Source organism: Rissa tridactyla, chromosome 22, assembly GCF_028500815.1.
Source record: "Rissa tridactyla isolate bRisTri1 chromosome 22, bRisTri1.patW.cur.20221130, whole genome shotgun sequence".
Lineage (NCBI taxonomy): Eukaryota > Metazoa > Chordata > Aves > Charadriiformes > Laridae > Rissa > Rissa tridactyla.
The window spans coordinates 3,443,042-3,459,983 of NC_071487.1; the positions used below are offsets into that span (position 1 = coordinate 3,443,042).

Sequence of the window (16,942 nt, forward strand, 5' to 3'; positions counted from 1 at the left end):
CTCAGACGCGGGCAGCAGCCTGTCAACCTCAGCGCAGCCACAGGGCTGGCACGCAGCAAGACCGACTTGCCCGTCGCCCTGGTCAGTAACGTGGCAAGCGGGAAGCACATCGCACCTTGCTCACAGCCACCCGTGCCGTGCAGCACGTGGACGGCCCCGGCGTCGTGACCAGTTCTCTGCCCAGCAGCCACCCCCCGGCCAGCCTGACACACTCCCGTCCTGTTTCGTGTTCCTCAGTCTTGCTCCCTGAGGACAGGCTGAGGAACTGCACAATTAAGTCCGACTCAGTCCCAATAAAGCAGTTTGATGGGCTCCCAGGACTCAACAGAGATGGAGACGGATCTGCCCGAGGAACAAAACAGAAAACAGCTCCCTTTGTGGCCTGAGTCCACAGGGCTTGGGGAAAGACACAACCCGTGGAGGCTGAACAGAGGCAAAATCTTTGGATCTGAAAAGCAGAGAGGGAATCAAGCTCTTATGCTTCTTCCTACTTCTCGTGTCCTCTTCAGCTGCCAGCCAGCCTAGCAGTGCAGTGTTTCACCTTCTCCCCGCTCCCTGGCACGCTCCTCCCTGACTCGGTGAAACGATATTATATCTCAATAACCCATGCCTTTGATTCGTGATTGTGCCTTCACTTTGCTGAGTTCTGAAAGGAATTGGAGAGGTTATTAATGACACGCAGTGATCACACACCAAGTTAAAGCCTCTCGCTAAGTGAAATTTGAGGGAAAAGCAGCCAGCTTTTCAATATTTCGCAGAAACGCTTTGTGTCTCTTTTCATTTGCAGCCAGACAGTTGCAAATTACATAAAATTGCTCCTGAAGAAGAAGGGGAAGAAGAATAGAGGGAGGAAGCGGAGGGGGGGGGGAAGGTTTAAAAAAGTAATTCTTCTGGCAAGGTACAGTTACAGTTTTATTTCTATGCAGAACAAAGAAGGGCTTGCTGAAAGGTAGGCAAGTAAGTGGCAGAAATTGGTATTGATCCAAGCTTGGAATATGGGCAGTTTAAGAGCAGTGATGGGGGTACTGAAATGTGGCTACATCAGGGGGAGAACTCATGGATGCAGCGACGGCTGGGGAACGCAGGGACACGGGAATGGAAAATTACAGAGAGCAGCAGCATTAGAGCAGAGAGAGACTCTGGGATTGCACCAGGGGTCGAGATGCTGCAGCACTACCTCAGATGGTTGGGCACAAGGATTAACGCAGAGACCCGGCAGAGCTTGAGCAGAGGGCATCCCTGTGGGCAGGCTGTCTCCTGTGCTGCCAGGAGCAAGGGCTCACAGAGGGCCATCTGTCAGGATCCACAGCCCGTGATGGTATAAGGGAACACAGGTGACTGGAGGGGTTTTGGTAGAAAGGTCAAAGCGTCTCGTTCTCCCCTCCCCTCTCTCTCAAATGCTGCTGTGAAGCCAGCCTGGACCAGTACTTCTGAAAGTTTCTTCGTGTGAACGCTACAGGATATTGCAGCTGGCAAAGCTGGGAGACGTGCTGAGGAGTGGAGTAGGATGCCTGAATGTTTGGTTGGGGGCTGAAGCTGGACTCCCACGGTCGTTAATCTTTGAGGTGGCTTCTGCATTTTGAACCGTTGGGCAGGGCAGGGTGGAGAAGTTTTTCCCGTGTCCATCCTGCAGGCTTGATAGACAATATCAGCCTATTAGCGAGAGCCATGGAACGTTATCAGTGGAAGGTCGCGATCCAGAGAGCACGTCAAGGCTGTCTCGTTGAAATGGCAGCACTGGGATGTGAAGGTACTGGGTTAAAGCAGCTCCTGGACAAGGAGCAACAGAAGTGCCTTTCAGTGGAGAGAGAATTGCAAATTCTTGTGCTGGGGGGGGGCGTTGGCTGAAGGGGCTGAGAACTAACAGCGAGGCAAGGCAGCAGCCCCACGAAATACATACCCTGAAGAGGCGGGGGGAGAGCAAGCTGCCAATGCAAATATTGGCTCCTGCTGCCTATGGAATTGGAAGGATAATGACATTAAAGATCGGTACCCATACCCACATGCTGACCAAAAGCTCACAGGCAGGCTTTGTCCTGTGCATGAGGGGCCTCCTTTTCTCCCTAGAAATTACTGCCCTTTGGCCAACCGGGCTCTCACATCTCCTTGTAGCACAGAGCTTGGATTTTTGTCTCCCGGAGCTGGCATTTTCCTGGTGAGCTCACCTGCACTCCTGAACACACACACACACACACACCTGTGCTCCACCCCGCACAGACCTTCCTCTTTGCAAAGGCACCCACGCTCCTGAGCATGACTCCGCATTCCCATCTCCCCGGGGTCATTTGGTATGTGTGCACGCACACAACTGTTTGTCAATCTGGATATAGAATCACAGAATAATTTATGTTGGAAGAGGCTTCTAGGGTTTCTGGTCAAACCCCATGCAAAGCGCAGGGCGAAGTACGTCAGATCGCTGAGGACCTTCTCCAGCTGAGTTTTGGATATCTCCAAGGAGATCCCGCAATCGCTCTGGGCCTTTCTTCCAGTCTGTGAGCGCTCCTAAAATGAAATAGTTTAATATCAGCCATAACTTTTGTTGTTCAGCCCAGAGAAGAGATGGCTCGGGGGGTTCTTATGGTGATGCTGGGACTCAGGCCCAATTTTCAGTGGATTTTCCCATGGGCGCATCGTTATTACAGGAGGTTTTGCACCGCTTGGACCGTTAACGGTTGCCATGGGAACTGTGTGCAGCAGCCGGGGCGGAGGGTCCCTGCTGCTGTCGGCTTGGCCCCCTCTGCCGCCACCAAGCACGTTAAATTAGCAGAGACCTCTCTCCCCAGCTGCTGTAATTAACCTGCCGAGGGGGGAGAAGAGGTGGGGCATGGCTGCATCGAGGAACTGCCAGCACCCCCGGCTGTCAGGCACAGACCGACCGCAGCGCGTTAATCTTCCAGCGCGTCCGTGAGAGGCTCCCCGCGGGCTCCGCGCAGACATGGCCGTTTCTGTCAGCTCAGGCATCCTCTGCCCCTCGCTCTGCCCTTTGCCAGTTTGCTGAGGTCCTTGGAGGCTCCCACTTACGCACCGAGAAGCACCTGAGAGGGGATTCTGCCCCTCTGCTCCGCTCTGGGGAGACCCCACCTGGAGCACTGTGTCCAGCTCTGGAACCCTCAGCACACGAAGGATATGGACATGTTGGAGTGGGTCCAGAGGAGGGCCATGAAGATGATCTGAGGGCTGGAGCCCCTCTGCTGTGAGGACAGGCTGAGAGAGCTGGGGGGGTTCAGCCTGGAGAAGAGAAGGCTCCGGGGAGACCTTCCAGCCCCTTCCAGTCCCTAAAGGGGGCTACAGGAAAGCTGGAGAGGGACTGTTTGCAAGGGCATGGAGCCATAGGACGAGGGACAATGGTTTAAACTAGAGCAGGGCAGGGTTAGATCAGACATTAGGAAGAAGTTCTTTACACGGAGGGTGGTGAGACACTGGCCCAGGTTGCCCAGAGAGGGGGTGGAGGCCCCATCCCTGGAGACATTCAAGGCCAGGCTGGATGAGGCTCTGAGCGACCTGGTCTAGTTCAAGCTGTCCCTGCTCACTGCAGGGGGTTGGACGGGATGGCCTTCAGAGGTCCCTTCCGACCCAACACATTCCATGATTCTGTGGTTCACTGGACCAGGTGTCCAGTGAAGCAGGGTCACTGATGCACCAGTAGGCACAGGGTAAGATGGGTGCTGGATGTCTTTTCCAAACAGCCTGACAGAAAGATCAAATCCAGATGAATGTGGCAGTGCTCCCAGCTTTTCCCTCTGCAGCTTTCTTGCACTTGCTCCGACTAACTTCATGACGCGTCTCAGAGCATCTCATTCCTGCTTTTTGTAGGCTCGCTGAGCACAGGAGCTGGCAGTGGCTCCCGTGATTAAGGGCTCCTTGGGCAAGCCAAGGATGGCAGACCCTGTCTCTGCTGAAGCAAAAACTGGCGCCTGACACAGGACTATGGGCCTTGAGCACCAAGCTGTGCCTGGGTCCTCAGGCCTGTGGCTTTCTGGTGGCCAGAATGGTCTCTTGTGGTCTTGAAGAACTTACTAGAGGAGCTTTTAGGGTGCGTTCGGTTCCTGCAGCCCTATCTTGCAAGAATGGGGAGGAGCAGGAAGAAGTTTGGGACCAAATACTACTGCTCTTTGCACTGCTGAAAAGCCCCCTTGAAACCAGAAAGGTACTTACGTGAATTTGGCCCAGGGATTTTTCTTCGTGTGGCCTCTGGGGAAAACTTGTTGTTCTAGCACCTGTAGAAAAGGATTTGAGAAAGTTGGCGCTTTCCTCTTCTCACCTAAAAGCTCCTTTGACCTTCAGTGGCACTAATCACAAGTGACAAGAAGAGATCAGACCAACAGGGAAGATCATCTAATGTCCGCCTTGATGCAGTGCCCTGTGGTGCACTGAAACATCAAGGGAGGAGCCCCGTGAGGACAGACTGACCATGGAGTCCTGAGAGACCGCACTTAAATGTGTCCGCCAAACAGTCAGGTACATGACAGGGGCTGTAATTGCTGCGCTGGGCGGGCCTCCCTGCTGCTTGTCTGATGTTAATGCACAGTAATGGTGCTGTCACTTCCAGAGAGATACCAGGGAGATCCAAAGGCTTTCTGAGTCATGGCGGTAAGTTGCTTGCCTTCCTCCCAGAGCAGCGCTAGCTACGGTGGGGACAAGGATGTCTGACTGCGTTAAGGGAGGAGGAACACAGAGCAGCAGAACATCGGAGAGGCAAAGCAGTCAGTCCGTGCCTGTTGTGGCCCACACGCTGCTCGGATGCCTGCTTGCTGATTCCTGCGTGCACTCGGCTTCGGTGGAGAATGGCGGGTAACTTCCCTGCTCTGCCTGATTTGCCTTCTGTGCCGGGGGCAGGGAAAATACCTCTGTGATGGTTTAACCCCAGACAGCGCCTAGGACCACACAGCTGCTCTCTCACTCCCCCCAGTTGTGATGGGGGAGAGAATTGGAAGAGTAAAAGTGAGAAAAAACACATGGGTTGAGATAAAGACGGTTTAATGGGTAGAGCAAAAGCTGCACACGCCAGCAAAGCAAAACAAGGAATTCATTCCCTGCTCCCCATCGGCAGGCGGGTGTTCAGCCATCTCCAGGAAAGGAGGGCTCCATTATACGTAACGGTTACTTGGGAAGACAAACGCCATTGCTCCGAACATCCCCCCCGCCGCTTCCTAGATTTATATACTGAGCATGATGTCATATGGCATGGAATGTCCCTTGGGTCAGTCCGGGTCAGCTGTCCTGGCTGTGTCCCCTCCCAGCTTCTGGTGCAGGGGTGCCCCCAGCCTGGTGGGGTGGTATGAGGAGCAGAGGTGGCCTCGACTGCTTAGCAACAACGAAAAACATCAGTGTTTTACCTACACTCTCTTCATCCCAAATCCAAACCATAGCACTTAACGCAAGCTGCTAGCAAGAAAGTCAACCCCATCCCAGCTGAAATCATGACAACCTTCCAAAGAAACTTGTGAGAGGAGTTGGAACTTATGAATCCTCTTCTTGGTGACACAAAGCAGTTGGGTGAAGTCATCCAACAATCTTCCTTGCTCATGCAGAAAGAGACGGCCTTAGCCGTGAAGGCAGGAGCTGCGTGGTTTGGACTCTGGACTTTACATCCTGCTTCTGCCCCAGACTTCCCGCATGACCTTCATCATCGCGTGCCTTGATTCACTCACCTGGAACACAGTACTCATAATTATCCTTGCCTCCTTCATAATGGGATTGGATGGGGTAAATTCACGTAAGCGGCCTTTAGAGCTGTGCTGGAATGGTGCTTGGTGCTAATGTCGCTCGTGTTTCTGTGTGAGACAACTCCCCGTCCTCAGGGATGGATGGTTCTTCTGGATAGGACCGAGGTGCGCTGAGACATCAGTGGAAAGGTGCAAGCAGGAGACTCGAGCACTGAGACTGGCACCAATCTGTTACTGCTTGCATTCCCGTCAAGAAGCAGAATCCAAATTAGAAAATCAGCATTTAGATTTATGTGCTCTGCGCAGCTAGAAGCGGTTGTGATCATTCAGGCAGGGTATTTTTAACTGGCCAGAAGAAGACCAGCCCACAATTTGCAAAGCCTGAGAGCCCAGGACCTAATTCTGCCAATGGCCTTGGATGCCTTTCGGTTCCTGATGTCCCAGAGGAGCCAGCCTGCATTGTGTGTTTCGTGCTGTCTGCCGCTGACCCACTTAACGCTATGAGGTTCCCCTGCATTGCACCTGAGGGGCTATTTTACATCACTTACTCCTAATTAATAGAGAGGCTTGCCCTGCTGTCCCAGGGGGCTTTTCTCCGTCTATCCAGCTTTTGCAGTTTGAAAGCTAAGGAAGCCAGAGCTAGGGGTCACCACTCGTCCTTGGAGAACATGGCTACCGCATCGCTGAGACGGCAGCTCACGCTGGGCATCGGTGTCAACGTGGGGAGCTAGTTCACCTCCAGAAGGGTTTTTTTGGGGGTGTGGTGAAAAGAAATGGTGCATTTTGGCCTTGGTGAAACCAATAGCAAAGCTGCTTCTGGTTTTTAGTAGGGCCAGGAATTTTCTTTAGATCCTTGATCCCAAGAGGGCTTCAATGGTCAGGGAGCGTTTCCTTGGAAGAAGGGAGGAAGCCCAAGCAGAGCACAGTTCCCTGTTTCTCTATGCTGACTAGATGCCGGAGGTGGGATGTAATCTCAACACTCGCCAGCGAGGCCTCTCACCCTGCCTCTTCCCGAGAAACCTCTGGGCTCCCCTGGGCTGCAGTGACTCTCCTGCCACCAGGTATCTCCTCGCTGCTCCCTGAGGGTGACACAGGAAACGTGCCTGCTCTGCTGTGTAGCATGTAACGCTTGGATGGTCAGCGTGGCTTCGTGCCCCCATCGGGCTGGCCAGTTGCTTCCTACCAGTAACCCCAAAGACGACTAACAAAGGCTGTGGACTTGGGAGAAGGACAGCAATGCAAACAAACATCATCAGAGAGCGCTGTGGGCTCTGGAGGGTAAGCGTGTCTGTGTTTGGAAAAGGGAGGTGTACATCCAGTCGGGAGGCAGCGGGAGTTTTGCCCCCTCCTATGCATTAGCCGTCCGGTGTCCATTGCTCCGTGTGGCTCCAGGAGGCTTCGGGAATCCGGTCGGTCATGGAGCTGACGGCTCTTCGTCTGTGATTAGCAGCGGGTAGTAAGGACTGGGGCGGGAGGGACTCAGAGACATTTGTCCCGTGGTGGCCTGACAGCATGCGCTAAGTGTTGATGCGATATTCTTCAGGAATGAAAAATAATAATGCTTAGCTGAATAATTTAATGAGGGAAATAAAGCTCAGCTAGTGAGGCAGGCACAGGCTCACAAATCATTTGCTCAAGTTGTCTGCGTCACATGTGTGTTCACACGTTTGCGTTCTGGGATGATAAAGGGATGGATGTCTGCACGTGCATCTACTGGGCGCTTGGAATTTATGGCAGGCACATCCTGACTCTCTTGGATTCTGTGCCCAGCTGGACATCTCCAGATATGGCTTTCTTAGACTAAGGTGTGTTCTCTGATTACTGTACAGCTTGAGATGATGCCTGGAGGCCGGAAGAATTTGTACTTCCAGACTTCACTGGGCAAGCCAGAAGCGTGTCCTCCCTGCTGTCCTGTTGCTCTCTTTCTCCCTGAGTTGGAAGGGGTGAAGCTTGACCATCCTCTCTGTGTGTTGAGTTCCTGTAGGGGACAGAGCTCTTTGTCTGAAGCCTGTATACGAAATTTAGGACCCCTCAGGGACACTTCTCAAGGCCTTGCGACCTATGTTGTTGAGTCAAAGCAACTGTGGACTCTCTTTGCGTTTGTCGGCTCACACCTCTGCTTGAGAGGCCTTCGGTATTTTATTCATCTTTAACAGCAACATGGGACTTAGGATGATTGAAGTGGTGTAGTCCTGTTTGTGGAAGCCTCTGGGTGTCCAGTTCTCCGCAAGGAGGACCGTGCCTGCCTCCGCCTCAGCTGGGACACCTTCCATTTCGGGAAGCAGCAGGCAGAGAATCCTGCTCTTCTCCAAGCCTCTGCATCTGGACAGATTTCTTGTATCTTGTTTTCTCCTCTTTACCCACATCTCTCAGAGCAGATGAAGACCAGCCCAGAGACTGGACCTCAGTTCGGTGGGTGGCTCTTAAAGTCACTCTGGAAATGGGCATCCCTTGACCGAGGGCTTGGTGTGACATTGGCAGAGGGGGGGAGTCTTTCTGTGCCTCGCCAAGGTGCTGTGTCAAGTGGGCAAGAGAGAAGCCGTGGCGGCGGCTGTGGGGTGCAGGGCAGCCCGCTTGCTTGGTCTCATCCTGGGCAGCCCCGCGTCCTCTTGCGCCAGTGCTTGCACCTCCAGACTCGCACCAGTGCTAACCCACGTCACTGTGCTGGCATCGGCGCTGGCACCTCTGCCGCCAGCGCTGTCTCGCGGGCATCGTGCCACGGCCCTGCTGGGGGCCCGTCGCCGCGGGTGTGGGACCCTGTGGGGCGCGCTCCCCCATGGCGGGCAGGGTCGGTAGGGCCAGCCATGGCTCGTCCTCCCGGGGACCGGCCCCGCAGCGCACCCTCGGCTGCGTAGTGGTCCCTGGGATGGGGGGGAAGGAAAGGGCTGGACAGATGGGGAGAGGGGGCCCCCTCCCCAGAGATCGTATCCAAATGTCTCTTTTGTGCAAAGCAGAGGGAATGCCCCCAAGAGCTGGTTTCCATGGCAACCACAAATGTCAGGTTCCATGTGGTGAATAACCGTTTCCATGACAACACCTCCTTTACCCTAGGTGCTGGGAGCTGGAATGACAGCCCTGTTGGGGGAGGGGACAGGGAGATGTCCTCAGGTACTTAACCAACCCCCCCCCCCCCCCCCCCCCCCCCCGCCTCCCCCCATCCTTTCCTTTCCTTGCCCCAAGCGCTCAGCCCCAGCATCCCTGGGTGGGTCTGGGCTCACGTGGGCCTGTGATGCTCTTGGCTTCCATGGCATCCTTCCCTCCCTCCCTCCCTCCCTCCCCCCAAATGGATTTGCTTCTCTCAGAAGCTGAGATCCGAGTCTGTCCCTCCATCTCCCTCCCATCTGTTTAGCTTAATCCTGGTTTTGCATCCTGGTTAGAAACAAAGCTATTTCTCGGTGCTGTGGGAGCAGTGGGGAGTGAGGTGACCAGCTGCCGCTCTTGGCTCTGCACTGAGCCCTCTCGTGCGAGCGCACATCTGGGCTGCCCGCCCTCTCCCACCCGGCCTGCTGCCGAAACACCCCCAGCCTCGGCTGGCACAGGCGGATTGCCAGAGGCTGGGAGCAGCGATAGGAGCCCGCTGGCTCTCAGCGAGGAAATCTGAGGCTTTCTGGAGCAATGTCTGACCACATCCTTCTGAAGCCCTGCCCCACGTCCCACTCAGCTCATGGGCAGAAAGAGACGCCTGGTCCTTGGCAGCTCCTGGGGGAGCAGCAGCCCAGAGGCTGGCAAGTGCCAGCGCTGCACATGCCAGGGCCACGTGGCAGCACAGCGGGATGCTAGGAGCTCTGCAAATCTATGCAGTTGATTGGGAGTGGGAAAGGGACCTTCATCCTTTCCCTCTCCCCCAGATGACACAGCAAGTCCTGGGAGATGGACCTGGAGTTGGCATTGCTGCCTCCGAGGTGCAGCATGGCAGCAGCTTGGCCTTCCTTTGGGGAGCTGCCAGCCAGTCTTTGGCTTTGCCAAGCAGCCCCGTGTCACTCCTGGAGGCAGGGATGGTGTTGCTTGGGGCTGGTCCCAGCTTCTGCTCATCCTGCCTGAGATCCACCAGGCAGTGGCAGCCAGCTCACAGCCCCCAGCTGCCCAGAAGCGCTCTCCTGTGCCCAGCGGTCAGGCGTCAGCGGCGACATGCCATGCCACGGCAGCCCGTCACCTTCTGGTTGGCATCTCTGTCCCGTAAACCGCAAAGTTACTTCACGGGTTCCCTCCAGCTGTTGTGAACGTGGGCTCTACCTCTGGTTTCTGTCCAGTCTGGCTCAGCCACTGCTTGGAGACTGACTGCAGTCCACATTTTGCGTGCTGGCTTCTAAACACGTTGCAGCTGGTGACTTTTATGGCTTGATTTCTTTTTCTGTTTTGTTTGTTGTTGCTGTTCTTCCTGAGGGCGTTTCCTAAGAGAGGGGGCAGATGGTATCTGGACCTGCAACTTGTGCGCGGGTCTTACCTGTGGTATTGTGATTGTTTTTTATTATGAACGTCAGCGACTCAAGCCGCTGTCAGCCTCTGTGGATGATGCTGAGAGACGTGGAGCGAGATGTGCTGTGAATGTGGGAATCTGTCTTGTCCACCGTTCCTCGGAGGAGATTCTGGCTCAGTTAGATCCTGGGAAGAAGGCTACAGCTTGTCGGCTTCTGGGCAGCGTAGGACACACATAGCTTCCAGCAGATGAGAGTTTTGCCCTGCTTTGCAAATCAGACAGTTAAAGCTGTGGGTTACTTAATGCAGCTGCTCCTGGGTAGAAGTGCTGGAGAGTCCCCGTATCACGTGAGCGAAGCCACCTCTCGGGCTTGTTGCTTGTGGTTGGATTATTGCTGATGACACTAATGGGTGCGAGAGAGGTAAGCAGCTCTTCGCAACCAAGCGAGTGGAGTTTTGTCACTTGGAACCTGAGCATTCCCCTTGTGGACAGGAGATGTTGCTGGAGAGCAGCGCTGCTCTTTCTTTAGAGCCGCTCTGGTGCATGGAGCTCTGACTGCGTGAAGGGCTGGGGAAGGGGAAAGGTAACGTGCCTGCTTGCTGTACGGCTCCTAGCCAAGTTCAGAGGCAGCCTTTCGTCCCTGCTGCGAGGAAAGTAAGCGACTCTATTAGGTGAGGTGACCATGCCTGCGCTGAGTCGGGGCAGGCGCAGGAAGAGCTTCCAGGCAGCCTCACCTTAGGCCACCCTGACCACTGTCCGGGCTCCGGTCTCATGGTGATGAGCTGCTTCCTTGGAGCCCTTTCTTTGCCACTTGCTGTGTCTGAGGAGGCAGAGGCTTATGCATGGTGGGCCTTTCCAGGAGAGCTCTTCCCTCCAGGCAAGCAACTGAGCAGGGAAAAGTGCCAGGTTTCCTTTTAAGGAGTCCAAAATCCATGTGGTCCCTTCTCCAGGGGTTTTGGTTGCCATCACGATGTCTTGGTTCCCTTCTGCGCAGCAGGCAGAAAGGGGCACTCTGGTGCCACTGCCATTAGCACCATGTGCCAGGCAGATGGGCCAAGCTCTAACCCTCTGCATTTCTCTCTCATTGCAGATGGCGCGCCCGATTCAAGTGAAACCCGCAGACAGCGAGAGCCGTGGAGGTAGTTGTCATCTCTCCTTGTTTCTCCTTTGGCGGCTGTGTGCTTGTGAGGGGGACCAAGCAAAGAGGCAGGGTCCAGACCTGGCCTTCCTCTCCCCGCAGTCTGTGAAGGGCTGTTTGTGTGTGGCAGGGATTTGGGGGGGCAGGGGGAGAGTCTAGGGACAGGTTGGGGAGCCTTCGGCTTGGCACAGCAAGCAGCTGAGAGCACCCCAAGTCCTAAGGGTGATTAATAATGTGCCCACGCCACTCTCCCAGCCCTTTGAGGGTACTCCTCGCCTGACAGTGTCTGCCCCAGGAGGCTACTGAAGCAGGCACGCACTTTGGTCGACGGCACCAGGGGCCCTGGAGAGCGTAAGCAGTTGGGAAAAGGTTTCTTCGGTCTTATACCCCATCAGCCCAATAAAAGCCAGATCCCTGCAGCAGTACTGGCTTTTTAACCTGTTCAGCTCACTGCTCCGCAGCCGATTCTCCTGTCTGCAGCTCCCTCCTCTGCCTCCCCATCGCTGTTGGACTGTATCGGCCTCTCCACTCCCGGTCCTGCAGCAGCCCCCATCACACTGTCAGGGCCCAAGTGCTGTTGCAGAAAACAGCGTGTGATGGGGAAATAGCGCCTGAAGGGAAAGGATCCTGAGTCTAGGCCTGAGATGGAGGTGCTGTTAGCCTGCAGGGGACCAGCTTGGTTAAAGCTGAGTGGTTCACAGCTGGAAGACTGGGAACAGGAGAATCTCTCTTAATGTAATGGAGAGCTTACAGCAGCTCCGATGCCTCCTCCAGGTGGAGGTTTGCAACTCCAGCCCTTTCCAAATTTATGAACGTGTTTTGCTGCTTTTCCTTGTCTTAGCAATACATTTCTTTTCCTCTTCTCTCCATTCCTGCATCTGCCTCTCCATGCCTTGTGCTGTTGGTGTTGCCTCTGAAAGCAGTTTAGTAGTGGGGAGGGAAGAATTTGTGTGAGACTGTTTGTCCTTAGGGCAGCGTATCCTGCATGCTGTGTTTAGATTTGGAAGGCTTTTGTTTTAAGTTTTAAGGGGTCACTTCCAAGCAGTTTGTAGTGACTTTCAATTATTGCACTGACAGGGACATGAGATATATTTTATAATATTTTATGTGAATGTGTGATTCTCCTTTAAAAAAAAAAAAAAGCTTTATTGGTTTAAGTCAGATCATTTTTTCCAAATAGAATCCGTGACTTTTCGTTGTTTGCTTGAGGGATGAGACACCTGACTTTTACTGAAGTCTGGGCGTTTTTATTCCCTTGAGCTATACTGGGAATCCCAGACATGCCGCCTGTAGACATGCTCCTTTTGAAAAGAACTGTGGCTTAAGCCTCCAAAGCAACTAGCATGCCTAAACCACGTAGGACTGGATTCATCTCGCCTTACTTCAGCCCCTGGGTTCAGGCTTGAATTTAAGGTGCTTGTCTGTATTATAGACAGTAAAAAGAGACCAGTGCCTTCAGGGTGATGCCACTCTCTCACTCTTGACACCGATATTAGGAGTGGATGAGCTGTCCTTTAGAGGTGCGGGCAGTGGATAGAGGAAGCTGGCTGCTCACTGACACCTCATATTGCCTCTACGTACGACCATTAGGTGGTCAGTCCTTCCCCCGCCACATTGATTTAAAAAATTTACACCCCAGATTTCTAATTAATTCAGAAATCGTGTAATTGTATCTGAGGTTATTCCTAATGAGTCTTTTTTTTTTAAAAAAAAAAAAAAAGCGTAGGAGACCAGGAAAGCATTTGCCACTCGTAGCAGTAACTCAACATCACAAAACCGTTACATGTACGCCATGGCAGATCCCGTGCACCCTCCGGCTGTAAGACATGGCTGCGTAGCAACCCTCCCAGCCAGCACGGAGACACGGGCAGATGCGCTTACAGACATACCCCTGCGTGCATGGCTGTGCAAACACATGCATGTGTCTGCTTGACACACGCATTCATTGCAAATCACAGAATCACAGAATGTCGGGGTTGGAAGGGACCTCTGGAGATCATCTCCTCCAAGCCCCGGCCACAGCAGGGTCACCCACAGCAGGTGGCACAGGAACGCGTCCAGGCGGGGTTGGGATGTCTCCAGAGACAGAGACTCCCCCACCTCTCTGGGCAGCCTGTGCCAGGGCTCTGCCACCCTCACAGCAAAGTTCCTCCTCGTGTTGAGATGGAACTTCCCATGGTCAAGTTTGTGCCCGTTACCCCTTGTCCTGTCCCCGGGCACCACTGAGAAGAGCCTGGCCCCATCCTCCTGACACCCCCCCTTTCAGTATTTATCAGCGTTGATAAGATCCCCCCTCAGGCGTCTTTTTTCCAGCCTGAAGAGACCCAAATCCCTCATCCTTTCCTCATCAGAGAGGTGTTCCAGTGCCCTCAGCATCTTGGCAGCCCTTTGCTGTCCCCTCTCCAGCAGTTCCCTGTCCTTCTGGAACCGGGGAGCCCAGAACTGGACCCAGCGCTCCAGCTGTGGCCTCCCCAGGGCAGAGCAGAGGGGGAGGATGACCTCCCTCCACCTGCTGGCCACGCTCTTCTTGATGCCCCCCAGGATGCCATTGGCCCTCTTGGCCACGAGGGCCCATTGCTGTCTCATGGTCACCCTGTTGTCCCCCAGGACTCCCAGGTCTCTTTCCACAGAGCTGCTCTCCAGCGGGTCACCCCCAACCTGTCCTGGTACATGCACACGTTTACCTTCAGCAGTACCACCCGTGCACAGCTGATGTTCCTCCTGCATTAAGCCCTCACGCAACGGCCGTAAAAACAGACCAAAGAGACAATTCAGGCTGCGAACAGAGCGTCCGCTGCAGCTTTGTTTTCTGAACAGTTTGTGTCTCTTTGATGAGTGCGACTCTGGAATCTCTGGTGTCTAATACTAGGCTGAGGTCATTTCTGCAGCCTTTCTTTTGCCAGTGGGGCACTTCTAGGGATTCTGTTCTGTACACAGCCACCTAGTATCACAAAATGTGTTGGGACTTGATGCCTCAGCTCCTCTGTCAAATTGAGCTGAAATAGGCCAACAGGTTGAAAAACAGGAGGTTGATTTGGAGGCAAGCTTCTGGTCAAGGCACTGGACTTTGAAATCTCTTAAGTTTATGAAAAGTGGCACAATATCTAATGACTGCAAACGTCGGGGGATCAGCTCTGCTTCCCATGGAGAAGGTCGTGGAGAAAAGCAGCCTTTGGAGTCCGAGCACCTTCTTCCCTCCAGCCCATGGGCCTTGCTTCCTTCCAGCTTCATGGCAGAGCTCAGAAACGAGGAGCTCCCGCAGGATCCATGCCAAACTGGAATTTTGCCTGAGGCATCAAGACAGCACCCTATATTTGTCTGAATCAGGTGGTTCTTTCCAAAGGTTTCTGTCGTGATGCTCCACTTGTCAGGGAAGTGGATGAGCCAGTTTGCGGATACGGGAAGAGCTATTCCCTATAGCAGTAGCCCCACACTGGCAGGAGCTAAAAGAAAGATTTGGGGCAGGACAAAACTGCTTGGACTAGGAATTTATCAAGGGAACGGTTTCATGCATCAGTGAGGCTCTGCTCTGGATTGTCATTGAAGGGAACCTCTTTTATCCTCTCTAGGGACTGACAACTCTCAAATCAAGCACCCTGAATTAAGTACATGAAGTTAGAGCACCAGAATTTGTCTCCTGGTTTGAGAGATGCTAATTTTTGGCCAAGCCCCTCAGGAGCTATACGGGGATGTCTGGATGCTCGGTGTTACTGCATCCTGCAGAAGGAATTCACTAGTAAACAGATGCCGCCTGCATTAGTTCAGAGGGGGACCTGTGATTCTGGCACAGGCTTTGTCAGCTCTTTCCTCCTTTTCCTTACGCCTCTGACGTGAGCCGGGGCAGGGGGGGTGCCAGGAGGAGATGGAGTGAGGGGGCAGAGGAGCTTGTCTGTGCTTCTTGCAAGACCCGGAGCACTCTGCTGCACTGATGCGATAGGACAGCTAGCCCGAGCCCATTAGCGCTGCCTTAGAGACGAGGAACCTCTCTGCATCCCCGAGGAGATTTGCTTTGTCCCATCCAGAGCCAACTGGTTGCGCAGGCTTCCTCCCTCTCCCTGATCCTTGGTGCTGACAGCTGCTGGCCAGATGACCTAAATCCACCGGGTTTAAAGGGGAGCAGTGTCCAGTGCTTGTGCGCTCTCCTCTCTCTCTCGTGGCCAAAGCATTCAGCCTTAACCCCTCCTTTGTTCCCATGGTATCTTCATCAGCAACCTGCTCTGCACTGGCCCTCCTCCCGCTGCCTGGGTGACTGACTGTGCCCGGAGCATGTTTCCATAGGAACTCAACAGTCGGAGATCAGAGACAATTTTCCTGGTTGCTGGACGGCATGGGAAATTGCCAATCAGAGGGTGAAAAACAAGAGCTGGAGAGAAAGCGAAGGAAAAACGGCAGGAGGAGGGTGTGCTGTTCCAAGTGGGGGAGAGAAGATCTTCCAGCGCTGCAGGAATCCCTGCTGGGGAGCCGAAGGAGCCAGCGACCCACGGCAGTGGTGTGAGGATGCCAGCTGATTTGGGATCGACCGCTTTAAAAGCGGTGACAGCAGACATCAGGTGAAAGGGCTGGCAGGGGTTTGGCCCGGTTGTGGAGAGATGAGGCAGCTTGGTCATTAGCGGGGGAACACCACTATTTGGGAAGCTGGCTTTTTTTTTTCTTCCAAACTCGAAAAAGAAAAGCTGAAATTCCCACGTAAACACCGGACTTCCAAAATGTTCCGTTACTGAGCCCTGCCAGACAGCAGAAGACTGGCAGTAAAACCACAAGAATGGAGACTGGCATCTGCCGTTTCAACGGACCTTTCCCAAAGCCCAGGGTAAAGAAAAATGGTTTTGATCCAACAGAAAAGGTACGAGGATGAAACCACATGAATTATCCGGGAAATTTCAAGACCCTCTGAAGGAGAAGACAACTAGTTAACTCACAGTTTAATGTTGATTTGATTGTAAGTGGACAAGGTTCCTTTTCGTTCAGTGCCTCCGTTGCAAAGTCGTGGCCTCTTGCATCCATTAGGCTGTTGCTTGGCGGAGGTTTAAGCTTTGGGTGGCGGTGGTAGCCATCAGGTCTCTGCACCGGATTAGTCATCAGCCAAAACTGGAACCACTTACCTGACTGGTTATCCGCTGGTATCTCCACGGGTTATCCACTATCCTTCTGCAAAAACCCCACTTTCCACAAAATCAGATCCAGAAGCAAAAGGCCAACATTACAAAAGTAAGATTACGTCCGTGAAGCTCCATGTTCCCCCCACCTAGAGTTCCAGCTTTTTAAATTTCTAATATAACTGGCTTCCCCCTCTTGACACCCCTCCGCCACCCTGACCCAAACAGCCAGCCAGGGCTTCCTAAAGAGCAAGGTAAGACCATCAAATGCATTTCTGGCTGTTAAGTCTTAGTCCACAATCATTTGCCTGTTAGTTCAAAGAACAGAGGCTTATTTTACGCCATCTGAAGTCAGTGCGAATATTTCCCAGTGTGTTCCTCCCCTTTGCTGATGGGTTTTTTGAGGAACTCCGGCCGTGTTTGCAATCCAAAGGCGGCAGCGTGGGGCACGGATCTGAAATAAGGCCTGGCTGCAGCTGCAATATAGATTCAGGGTAGAGGCAGGGGGGACACTGCAGAGCTCGTGTCCCCTCCCGTAGCCAAACTGGGATCGCACACAGCACCAGGTCATGGTAATGGGAGCACAGAGCTACTGCTCCTTTAGCTTCCATTCTCCTCTCCAACC

The 16,942-nt window shown here is 53.7% G+C and overlaps 1 protein-coding gene across 2 annotated transcripts in view; it reads left to right on the plus strand.

Moving 5' to 3' along the window:
- CELF5 (CUGBP Elav-like family member 5) overlaps positions 1 to 16,942 on the plus strand; it is a 43,452-nt gene that overhangs the window by 11,032 nt on the left and 15,478 nt on the right. For both annotated transcript variants that reach the window (XM_054182157.1, XM_054182158.1), the window contains exon 3: positions 11,174 to 11,225. In XM_054182157.1, coding sequence (XP_054038132.1) covers positions 11,174 to 11,225 — 52 coding nt within the window. The remainder of the gene's footprint in view (positions 1 to 11,173; positions 11,226 to 16,942) is intronic.